General features: G+C 37.0%; 1 protein-coding gene across 2 annotated transcripts in view; it reads left to right on the top strand.

Annotated features, from left to right (window-relative positions):
* THEMIS (thymocyte selection associated) overlaps positions 1-13,182 on the top strand; it is a 162,139-nt gene that overhangs the window by 71,514 nt on the left and 77,443 nt on the right. For both annotated transcript variants that reach the window (XM_027086832.1, XM_027086836.1), the window contains one exon: positions 779-1,827. In XM_027086832.1, the coding sequence (XP_026942633.1) occupies positions 779-1,827 (1,049 nt within the window). The remainder of the gene's footprint in view (positions 1-778; positions 1,828-13,182) is intronic.

Raw genomic sequence — 13,182 nt, forward strand, 5'->3', positions numbered from 1 at the left:
ATTAGGCAAAGAATACATTGGTAAGCACTCTACCAGCAAATCTAGGGCTCCTGAGTGGCTCCTTTGACTGTAACCCATCCTATGCCACTCCTTTTCTAACTAGATGTTAATATAGCACCAGCAGAGAAAGAAATAGTTTTCACATTGGAAAAAGACTGCATTTTGATATCCATTTCCATATATTAATCTTGAGTACTTTATATCCCAAGATTTTGCAATACGGTTATATCCCACAGGATAGAATTTGTATATAGAATGTGTCTTAGGCCTTATGCAGGAAGAGTCTTACTTGGAGTACCCAAACTTTCTTCTAAGATAATTTTATGTACAATATCTGGACCTCAAAAGCATGACCTAAAATGATATAATAAATTTTCTGGAAAAACACACACATATACATTTAAACACGTGCACATATATTCATGTATGTTATGTATGATAAAACTACAAAGAAAAGCAAGGGAATGGTTAACACCAAAATCAGGAGAATGATTACTCTTAGGTTGCAGTGAGGAGGATGTGATTTTGGTGAGGTTTGTGGGGCACCAAGATACTGGTTAATGTCTATTTCTAAAATCAGGCAGATTTATGGGTATTGTTTTTATTTACCATCTATTTCATTTTTAAATTTAAAAAAGGAAAGTCATACATAAGAAATGTTATATCATGAGCATCTGAGATTTTTTTTTAATGAAATTTATTTATGGTACCCCTGGAGTGATTTTAATACTACTTCAGAGCAACATTTTGATACACAAAATGTCTTTTTGTTTTCCAGTTAGAAAGGATATAGTCCGTATCCTCCCCAGTCTAGATGTTGAAGTCAAAGACATTACAGACAGTTATGATTCCAACTGGTTTCTTCAGCTGTTATCTACACAAGATCTTTTTGAAATGACCAGTAAAGAGTTCCCCGTAGTGGCTGAAGTCATAGAAGCGCCCCAAGGAAACCAGCTACCCAGAAACGTTTTACAACCTGGGAAAACCATTGTGATCCACAAAAAGTGCCAGGCATCAAGGATCTTAGCTTCAGAAATTAGAAGCAATTTTCCTAAAAGACACTTCTTGATCCCCCCTAGCTATAAAGGCAAATTTAAGCGGCGACCTCGGGAGTTCCCAACCCCCTATGACCTTGGGATAGCAAAGAGTGAAAAGGAGCCTCTCCACGTGGTGGCCACCAAAGCCTTTCATTCCCCCCATGACGAGCTGTCATCTGTATCTGCCGGGGACCAGTTTCTAGTGCAACACTCACAGACGACGGAAGTCCTCTGTGAAGGGATCAAAAAAGTGGTGAACGTTCTGGCTTGTGAAAAAATCCTCAAAAAATCCTATGAGGCAGCACTGCTCCCTTTGTACATGGAAGGAGATTTTGTAGAAGTGATTCATGATAAGAAGCAGTACCAGATTTCTGAGCTCTGTGCACAGTTCCACTTGCCCTTCAATGTGAAGGTTTCTGTGAGAGATCTTTTCACTGAAGAAGACATTTTGGCCGCTACACCAGGATTACGGCTGGAGGAAGCTATCACAGACTCTTATCTACTCATAAGTGACTTTGCCAACCCCAAGGAGTGCTGGGAAATTCCTGCTGGCCGCGTGAATATGACTGTTCAGTTAGTTAATAATTTGTCTGGGGATCCAGGATCATTTCTAGTCAAGACTCTGGTTGAAGAGATCCCTGAAGAACAGTATTATATGATGCGGAGATATGAAAACTCTTTCTCGTACCCCCCACCTCGCCCTCCCAAACATCCCTCCGTGGAGGAAACAAAGTTAAGCCTGCTCAACTTAGCAGAAAAAAAGACAGTGGGTCTGCCCAAGTCTCCCAAGGTAAGGCTATGATTTTGCAGTTTTTCCCCTTGAGTGTTTTTCTGGGGGCAAGTTGTTTCAAGTCTCTTCTGAGTCTGGTTTTTGCTTACTTTTCTTCCTTTCATGCCATGTTTGAAATGAGCCTTTCTGGTGCACAGTAGATGATTGAACATCAACAGAGCCTAAGCTGTTACAGCGTTTTGTATTTTGATGCTTAACCAGTAGATGTGACAAGAAGTTTAGGAATTAGAACTAGCAGGGATGACACATGATTACAAACTGCTGTTTCAGTGTGTTTTGGTAATTAGGAATGGCTTATAAGGTGCCTCAGAAGCAAACCTCTTTTGTTTTGGAAGTGCTGTTCACTTTTTTCTAGGTAGAGTTGTTTTAATACTTCATCCAGGAAACAAGCACACAATCAACTCCCTTCTTCTGGGGGCGGGGGTACCAGGAGCATGCATCTATAACACATGTCTTCATTTCGTTTTATGTGTGGAAAGATGTAAAAATATCTTGGCAGAACTGTGTGAGAACATGGGCATCTGCCCGCATTCTGCCTGTCTGAGAACTGTCATCTTTAACAGTTCTACTGAAAAACAAAATCAATAAAATTGCAGGCAGTATGAGATCATCGCAGAATCCACAACTCCATAACCACTCTAAAGATGGGAGGGGAGGCGTTTCAGCTTCATTTCTGCTTAAAGTTTTTGCCTCTTGAAAACTCCCTGCTGAGTGCCTGGAAAGCACTTGCCCTTACACCACGGAGCTTAAGTCGTTTATCTGGCAGGCAGTGGTTCTCTGGTGTGTGGAAATAGTGCATTCTGCCCTGGCAGATGTTGTGCGAGCAGCTTGGGGAAACAAAGCAATTAGTAAAACAAAGAGAGATGCTGTGTTTACTCTCTATACTCAGGAATGATAGCAGCCTCAGGCTTCAAGGATGTGGGTATGGAAATACATTTAATTCTACATTTCAAAGATTGAATTCTGATTGTATGCTGGGGAAATCCAGTAAACATCTTCAAACTCAATCTCAGGAAAAGATAAAACCAGCAGAAATTTCCTTTCCAGAAAAATCAATTTTGAAGGAGTCATTTTGAAACTAAACTAAACAACTGTTTTCCAAATAATGTTGATTAACAGGCTGCTATTAATATGCAGAGTGCCTGGCTTCTCCTGTTTAATATATTTTTATTACTGAATTGAATGATGTGAGAGGATGGAGTGCTGTTGTCATTTTTAGTGGGAAGCAGAATAATGTCCCATCCCTCTACCCCCATCCTCTCACCCCCACCCAAGGTGTCTATACCTAAGCCTCCAGAACTGTGAATATGCTACATTGGTTAGTAAAAGAGACTTTGCACATGTACTTAAAATTAAGGACCTTGAGATGAGATTATCCTGGATTATTCAGGTAGGTCCAAGTTAATCACAAGAGTCCTTAAAATATCTTTCTCACTTAAGGTCAGGGTCAGAGAAAGATGTGACTACAGAAGAATTTTAAAGAGATGCAGCATTGCTACCTTTGAAGATGGAGGAAAAGATCATTGAGCCAAGGAATGAAGATGGTCTCTAGTAGCTAGAAAGACAAGGAAGCTTTCTTCCCTAGAGCCTCCAGAAAGGAGCACAGCTCTGCTAACACCTTACTTTTAGCCAATGAGACTCCTGTTGAATTTCTGACTTATAAAACTCCAAGATAATAAATTCATATTGTTTAAGGCACCAAGTTTATGTTACAGCAACAGTAGAAAGCTAACATAGGACATAAAATTGGGAGGGAGGAATAAATAAAAACTTTAGATAGAAAAATCTGTATTTAAGTTAGGACTTGTTTTGCTGGCAAAGTGGCTCTTTTTCCCTTTTTCCTTTTAATGAAAGTAGTAGCTCAGGTACCCTTGGAGAACCTCAGGGTATACAGCTAGGCTTCAGGGACAACTGGAAACAGGATCTAGAACACAGACAGAGTGGGTCTTCCTTTTCATCACACATTGGACATTACTTCTGACAGTTCCTGCATCTTGTAGTTTCATCACTAGAGAAGAACATAATCTCTTTGTTTAGTTCCAATTTTTAAAAAGGGAAGGACTTTGGATCACATGCCCATCTCTTGGTTCAATCAATTCATTGGCTGCCCCAGCTACAGCCAGGATTGGTGGGGAAGGGAATAAGGACTAGTTGTCTCAAATAATAGAAATATGTCTCAAATAACAGTATGTGAAGGTCTGGAGATATAAAAAAGTAGATGCCTATTACAATCAGAAAGGAATAGATCAAAAATCGTAAACTTCTAAGAAACCATTTGTAGAAAACAATAAATTTAATAAATTTAAAATGTCCTTTGAAAGAATGTCAAATGAAAATGATCTACGTGTTTTATTAGAGAAACTCACAAAACAGCAACGTTTCATCTAGGTTACTGCTTGGAAAAACCTTCAGTCCTCCTCCTATGTTTCTCCTTTACTCTCACACTACTACCACACTCACAACACCTCCGACACCAGATGCATGGAAATTTTCCCTCAGCAAGCGATTCTTTGACACCAGTTGGGTGTCCTGCAGTTACTTAACTCAATTCAGACGCTATCTACCTGGAGATAACATCAGATCCCACAGGTTAAGAGCTCAGTCCCACAGGTTAAGAGCTCAGTCCCTCACGACTGCTCCCCACTTCAGATGCCAATTGCAAGTAGTAGGTCCTCAGGTTACCGACAGCCTCTGTCTGACTTGGCTGCAAATCAGAGGTCCCCAGGACCCCCTCCTCAGGTTCCATTAATTTGCTAGAGTGGCTCACAGAACTCAGGGAAACACCTACTTACATTTACCAGTTAAAGGATATGATACAGAATACAGATGAACAGTCAGATAAAGATACTTGAAGGGTGAGGTCTGGAAGGGTCCCGAGAGCTCAGGAACTTCTGTCCCATAGAGTTAGGATACACCATCCCCCTGGTGTGTGGATGTGTCCACTAACCTGAAAGTTCTCTGAACCGTGTACTTCTGGGAATTTTATGGAAGTTTCCTCATGTAAGCATGATTGATTATTAACTCCTTTTCCAGTCCTTCTCCCCTCTCTGGAGAATGGGGATTGGGGCTGAAAATTCCAAGCTTCTAATTATGGCTTAGTGTTTCTGGTGACCAGCCCCAATCCAGGAGCCATCCGGGAGCCGACCCAGAGTCGCCTTGTTAGAACAAAAGACACTCCTATCACCCAGGAAATTCCAGGAGATTTAGGAGCCCTGTATTAGAAGCTGTGGTCAAAGACCAAATATTAAAAGAGAAGATGTTCCTAGTGCTCTTATCATTTAGCAAGTTACAAGGGCTTCAGGAGCTCAGTGCCAGGAACCAGGGCCAGAGACCAATACATATATTTCCTATTATCTCCAGCTACTAAAAGAAAACAAATGCAATCTTTGACTAAATTCATACATGTAGGATTCCAGATCAACTTAATAATTCCTAACTACTTGTTTATTTTTCAGGCCCCGTATGGATTCTTGTGTCTAGCTCTGCGTCCCACTCCTAAAGAATATTGATTACCTGAACTTTGTTAAGATATTAAGAGTTGTTTGTTAAGATGTTAAAAAGTCCAGGAGCCATTTCCTTCTGTAAATGGTTTAGGGAACTGAGTGAGAATCTAAACTTGAATGACTTGGTACTAGATGATATTAGTTATTTTATACATTTAAAGAGCTATTTTGTGGCAAAGATTGCATTCTTATTTTCCATTACAACACTAGCTGAGAGTGAAAGGGAGGACAATTTTGGAGTAATATGTTGGAACTTATTTCTTATCCCTGAAGAGGGTTCAGCAGAAGCTAGGAAACCCTAGGCCAGTAATGGTGTCAGGAGATTCCTGCTTGGTTGAAAGTTTATCAATTGATTGAGAATCTATGATTCTTTGTTTATGATAAGTTTCATAATTTCTGGTGTGGTTGATAAAGAGCTGTATTTTCTCTGAAATCAGTTTAAAATGTCAGAGGATGCTATAATTTACCTGTGTGCAGACCTACTGACCTCCTTATTTTCGACAGTTTTTCTCACCATGAAGGTAGGACTCCACTTAGTAGATCATTTTTGAAATTTAAACAGATGCTCTGTCAGTTTCTGGATAGTGTACTCGAAAAGTCTTGCAACCAACCATTTCTTATGATCACAATGTCATCCTTTTATATATTTCTTTTATATTTCTTCTGATATCTACATTAAAGCTCTTCTATTTATGTATGCGTTTGAAGTGGTTGGATAAGACTTTTTTTTAGCACTTTGCAGGCAGGAAGCAGCCATTGAAAACCAGCCTCTAAGGTTTTGGATTGTATATGGAATATTGCTTTAAATTCAGAGAACAATTTGTGACGGTTATTCAGGGTTTAACTATTCAAACTGACTTAACTTATTAAAATACCTTATTACATATGTAGAGAAGAATATCAGATACTTCATTATATAGTTTACTTTTGTCTTCCTAGTGTCATTAGCTTTACTAGATCATTTCTTGCATTTCACAACAGGATAGTTGTACGGGCTGTCTAATTAAGAAACTAAATGTACTCAATGTTAGCCAAATTCACTTGTAGTAGGTAGCCATTGTCGGTTATGAGCCCTACACATTCACCTAAGAAGTTTAGAAATTAAGACTATCTGAGGACAGGTTATTGGAACTAGGATAAATAGAAAGAATTGTTTTCCAAGGTAAGATTGTCAACTGTTCTCTAATACCTAAATAAGAAAAAGACAACTGTAGTAGAAATTTGAGAATTGTGGTTTGGATATAAGCAGGGGCAGATGAGATGGGGGATGGATTTCAACAGAATTGACTGCACACTTCCAGGCCCATGAAGTTTGACATTGAGGGATTTTATTCTTGTTTTTTAAATGTGCTCGTTAACTGTTTGGGAAAATAATGTATGAAGTCTAAAAAAAAGGGATGAGAATGTACCAAGAGACCCTTCAAATTTCCTCTTAGGCTTATAACAATGTAAAAATAGTACCTTTAAGATTTGTGCATTCTGTTACTTGATCAGATGAAAACAATATTATAAAGTGACTAAATAAATGAGGCTGGGCCTAAAATTCTGTTCTAAATAGCAATGTTGTGGGGTAAACATTCCTTCCCTGGTGGTTTGTTTCTATGTCAGAATTAGTTTCAGATAGTTTGAAAGAGCATATTCTCGCTGGGGTTTTTGCCTGTCGTGGATATATGTGGCTATGACTTCTGAGTGCCACATAGGAGAAATGTAACTTCTGCATTCTCATGAAAAAGTCTATAACCAGATAGAAAAACAAACCTTTGGTTGAAAGATGAGATATTCCACTCCTTCGGAGACTGCATCTGGGACCAGAAATCTTGCATTTCACTAACTCTGGCCATTTAATGCCCAGGTGTCCACTTTGCTGCCCTAATTTCTAGATTTTGTTGGAGAACACCACCCATGGGAGACATTAAGGCAAAGAGCATGGGAGGCAGTTATGGGAAGGTACTGTGAATTGAGCAGAAAACAAACCTTGTACCAGAATTAGAGTGAGAGCTGAAAAAGGCAGAAGGAAAGCAATAGTTTCTGGAAAGTGCAGAGAGAGAACACTTCAGCAGCTGCTGCTGGGTGCTAAGACTCATTTCTGATCTGGTGTGACAGAGTGGCTGAAAAGTGGTAAAGATACCCACACTCCTAGGCTAAATCTAGACCTTTAGAGACATCCACTCATTTGTTGTCTATAGCATATAGTTCCAAAGGGTGTGATTTGTTTTTGTTTCTGTTAACCTGATGTGGTGTAAAGACATTAAGCATGTTTGGATTTGTTACCAACTTTGCAATTCTGAAGACTGATGCCGGTCTATTCTTGGTGTGTCCTCTTGGTCTAACATAGAAGCTGAAAGTCTGTTTCCCTGTGAATAGAGAAAATTAACATTTCAGCCATTTTCAAAGACCAAAGGCAAAGAATGTGAAACATAGACATACTTAAAAAATTGGGGGTTTAAATCCAAATAACAAGGAAAGTTAAGGGAATCTATGATCATACTTTAAAAAGACAAATTTTAACTTTGAGATACAATTTTAGCATACTTTAGCAGATATTTAAGCTGTTCTTAAGGCAGATTACTACATCATGGTTTTTGAATTGCCTGTGGTTTGTGGTCTAGTAAATGGCATTAGCTTGTAAACAGCCAGCTATAGTAGGAAGAAATGAAAAAGATGGGAGAAACAGGCAAAGGATAAATAAAGGAAGTGCTGAGTTGAAAATTAGCCAAACTCAAGTTCCAACTGAAACCTTGCAGGTAGAAATCTGTGCCCAATGGGAAACAGAGAATATTTATAAGTTCTTTTTGTGCTTTTGGAAGTGGGAAGGTAATCAGAACTTTCAAACTTTTACTCTAGTTATGACATGTACTACCTTAATACTTCTAGCTGAATAGCCGAAGAATGGTTTAGATGAGTTTTAAATGAAAAATAATTGGTTAAAGTAAGACATTAGAAAATATTGCCTGATTTTAAGGGAATTACAAGCATTAAGTGAACAAGCTATCAAACTTATAAAAAAATTTATTTTCTCTAAAGAGCTTTTGTCCAGAGAACATTGTTTCCATTCTGGGATGGTTGAAATACACTCCTGCTTGGAAATACTTGAATGAATCAAGAATTTACCCGTCTTTGAGCTTTTTACCAACTGAGAATGCTCTCACTGGGGGAGTGAGGAAGGGCTGATGAAAAACATTAGTTAATATTGTTCCTTGCTTCTCTCTCCCATCTTTGGAGTCAAGAACTAAAATACCACCAAATATGTGATTATTATATTTTCAGTGTTAGTATTACTTTTTAGCTCCACAAAAAATATAAATTAAAAAGTATTTATTTTTCCAGTGGATTTGCAAAATCATTGAATGAAATTTGGAGTAAATCATTTCACATTTAATTTTTGGCCTTTACAAAGGTTAGAATAGTTTTCACTTTCTTAAATGTCCATAACCTGTTTAGAAATGAGCAGCCATAACAGAAGAATCAGCAGTTTGGAATGTTCGATGCACAGTATGTATGAAAGGAGGGCATTTGACTTTCCAACTTCCTATAATCCCTATAGTGATTTTAGTGTCTAGAATCTTTGAGATGAGTGTGGGCTCACTAGATATTTAACTGCTGTTTTTTGAGCTCACTACCTTCATTTTCTTTTAAAATTTTTAAAAAATCCAAAGAGTAATTGGAGAAAGCTAGAGAAGGTAAGTTCCAACTGGTTTTGCAGTTTCCAAAACTGATTTATCTGAGTTTTTCATTACTATACTTATCGGTTCTGAATTTATTTTAGAATAAAAACCTTGCCTCGAAATAAAGTAAGAAGACATAAGCTATATATTTGAGCAAATACGTTTCTTGCAAGTCAACCATGACTTTTAATCACTGATGTCAGACCAACATAAATGAGAACATATGCTTTGCTTTGCAAACCAAATTTCCTGTGTAAATGTTAAGATAGAAAATGAGCGTAAGATGGTTCTGAAAGAATGCATAAGATAAGCTTCCAAAAATTAGTATTTTTTTCAAAAAATTTATAGAGAAAGAAATCATTCACACAAATGCATTATTTTAAGGCAAACTTTCAACCAGCCTTTTACAGCATTAAATTATTTTTCATCATACTTCATCCAGACTCTAACTTCAATATGATCCTGATGTCCTGGTCATGCTGATCATGATGAAAAACACTTCTAATAACACAAATTGCTTTTAGTTATTTTGTAAGACATGCCATCGCTTACGACTTTTACTATGAACCAAGTACATAGCTAATTTTAAATCTGATGAGGAGAGGAAAAAATTAGGAGAAATCTTATAAAATCAGAAGGCCATTGACTAAAAAATTAGCCAAAATGGAATAATTTTATATATCAAAGACCACAAGAACTGTATAATAAGTCTATCATTATTTATGCAGATACAAAATGTAAAAGGGCTGATTGTAAAATTATGGAGGTAGACAATATATAGTGTAAGAGATAAGAATGGAATTTTAACTTGTTATATTGTGCTTATTTAGATGACTAAGCTTTACATACCGTTTGTCCTTAAGGGAAGTTTGTTGTTTTCAAACGTTTTCCAAATATTAACTTATGTTTAAAAGGTATGCAATTACCAGTTGTGAGATAGGATAAAACACAAAGTCATAAGAGGTGTGTTCCTTTATTTGCTGTCCAAGGATAGGAATTGCCCTACACAAGCTATTTTTCTCCTCATTGTCTCTGGTTCCAGCTTCTTCCCTGAGCTGTAATCATTTTTGCTTTTTCCATTCACACTGGACTCTTCTCCAGCCAAATTCTCTCTCACAGGGTTGTCAGGCATCCTGTGTTCAATAAAATTTTGCAAGGTCTATGATACAGACAGCTTCGGGCTGTATCAGTAATTTAAAAACCTCCTGCCCATTACTGAGCTCTTCCTCTGTTGCTGATATTATGCTAGGTGCTTACAGGTATTATTGTCTTATTTAATCCTTCACACTGCTTCATGAAATGGGTCCTGTTATTTTTTGCAGGGGAGGTAATTGAGGCTGAGAAGTATGTAATTGTCGTGGTTACAAGTGACACTTGGGTTGCCAAATTTTATGGTCAATCCTTAGTTCTTATATTATTTAGATACTAAGCAGCAAATGGCACTGTTGGATACCCCCTACTTTATGAAATTGTTTCTTTGTCTTCTGGAAAATCATGCCCTCCTGGTTTCCTTATGCTGCACTGGTTGAATTTTCTTTTGAACTTCTTGCTGCTTCTTCCTTTGTTCTTCCTCATATCTAACTGTTCAAGTGCCTTGGAACACAATCCTTAACCTCTTCTCTATCTATGCTCACTTTTTAAGTTCCCATCTATACTCACAAATTTCTCATTTTATACATATAAAATGCTCAGTAGAATTAGTCATGTATAAGGATTTATTAAGGAAAGCAACTGGAAATGATCTGTTTTTTAAAAAATCTATTTAAGTGTGCTTGGATGTCATCTTTTAAGGAAAGTTCAGTCTTTGAGAGATGCCAGCCTATAACAGTGTGTCTGGTCTATAGCAGTTAACACTTTTCACATACTCTAGAAGATGTCAAATGTCAGGAAAGTGATGACATAAAAAAAGACGGTTCCTTCTAGCATGTTATTCTTGTAAATGTGGGTTTATTGTGCTCAGGATTTTTTTTTTTTCTGATCCAGTAATGGGAAAAAGCTGGAGAATACCTTGAATTATCTGAGAAGTTAGAATTTTAGGGAAAGTCTAAGGCCATTTCCAGCATCAGCAGAATGTTCTTCAGTAACAATTCAGGTTTAGCTGAAATAAACTTCAGGAACTAGAACTAAGACTAGGACTAGGACTAGTAATTCTGAAATTTCCCATCAAGTCAGTGATAACACTGACTTCAGGAACTAGAACTAAGACTGAAATAAACTTCAGGAACTAGAACTGAAATAAACTTCAGGAACTAGAACTAAGACTAGGTCTAGGACTAGTAATTTTGAAATTTCCCATCAAGTCAGTGATAACACAGATCCAGAGAGAACAAGAAGCCTTTTCTTCATTAAGGGAGCTATGGACCTATAAAAGGAAAAAGACTAATAAGGATTAATGGGTAAAGGATCTCAGAATAATGGAAACATTCTTAATAAGCCAAGAAAAATCAAAGCACATTACTGATACATAGAGGAAAACTAGAACTATATAATTGCAATAAAAGATTGAGGAGAAAGATTTAAAAATCTATTGGCTTGCATTTCTTTAAATGTTACTCTAATTGTGCATTGTACATACAATGCTTTTAAATTATTTATATCAATAATTATTTTTAAATGTTAAAAATAATTATTGTAATTGTTTACACTTATTTTAGTTCCATAGATACAAAGCCATAGTTATGTGCCATTTGCTGTGATAAGCACTGGAGACACATTAGGTGAATGAAATGCAGTATCTGTGCTCAGTGGACTTTCTGTCTAATGTATTAGACACAGGAAAACAGACAATTACAGTATGGAAACTGGAGAGAAGAGTCCTATTAGGGGGCCAGTATAGGGATTTGGAAGACAGCTTATTAAGATTTCCTATTGAAATGTGGGATTGAGCTCAGAAAATGATATTTAATGTCTGGGTTGAAATATGTAAGTTTAGACAAGTAGGAATAGTCAGATGTAAAGTGATGTTTAGTGTGATCTAGCCAGAAGGAACATCCTGTGTTGGCAATAGTATGGAGACATAACCTTATCAGGATCTAGGAGACGCTTAAAATGGCTGTAGCAAAAAAGTGATTAATATGAGGGTAGAAGACCAAAGAGGGTCAGACGTAAAAGGTGGATCATTACCTAATTTCTTAGCTCAGGGTTCACAATTTGTTCAGTTCACTTCTTAATCACTCTGTTTCAGATGGAGAATGAGACTTTCTCAATACCGACTTCTTAGTTTTCCTGCCACACCATGCTTTCCCAATGGACAGAACTCAGTTTTCATGTTACTAGACCTATCTATTACCTGGTTCCACCATCAGGTGATTACATGATTGTGGACCTCTGTCTTCTTAGCTAATTTCCTAAGGCTTGTTACCATGTTCTTGGAGATCTCACCCACCATTCCTGATTTTTCCTCCCTTTAATCATTTATTTTTTTTCTGTTTTTCCAAGAGGTACTTTTTTTGTTACTTTCACCTCTTCTTTGACAGTAAACTTTGGTGCCCCATGAAACCCACAGCTTAAATGTTTATCTTAGCACTTGAAACAAACTAGTTCTCATTTTCTCCTTATCCTCCTAACTGTTAAAAAGAAATACTGCATTTCATTGTTTTAGTATACCAAAAAATGAAGAAAAACAAAATCAGTTGTATTCCATATTTAAGAAAAAAAGACTGGTCCTTTCTAAACTGCTCTGTTTTTTAAGGAATTTGGACATTCTAAAGAGAAAAAATGGAGGCTATTGTAGGGTTTCCAGTTGGGAAATACAATAAAATTTCTATTTTAGATACAAAACATCTAGAAAAGGCAAGTTTATAGAGACAGAAAACAGAGAAGTGGTTGCCTAGGATGGGGGGTAGGAGTAGTGATGAAATGCAAACAGGCAGCATGGGGGAGCTTTCTGGGTGATGAAAAAGTTCTAAAACTGGATTGTGGCAATAGTTGCACAACTATAAATTTATTAAATTCATTGAATTGTACACTTATAATGGTGACAACATCAATTATACCTCAATAAAGTTATTCAAATGTCTATTTTAGAAAAACACTCTAACTATAAAGCAAATAATCCAATCAAATAGAAGCAGGGAGACCATTTAGAAAGCTAAAGTACTAATATAAGAGATAGAAGATGATTGCCTCTGTGATTGAAAGAGAAATATTCAAGAGAATTTTAGGCGATGCTATCTGTAAGATGTGTG

The sequence above is a fragment of the Aethalodelphis obliquidens genome, unplaced genomic scaffold, assembly GCF_003676395.1.
Source record: "Aethalodelphis obliquidens isolate GAN/ISIS:26980383/991018 unplaced genomic scaffold, ASM367639v1 scaffold3, whole genome shotgun sequence".
NCBI classification, from domain to species: Eukaryota; Metazoa; Chordata; class Mammalia; order Artiodactyla; family Delphinidae; genus Aethalodelphis; species Aethalodelphis obliquidens.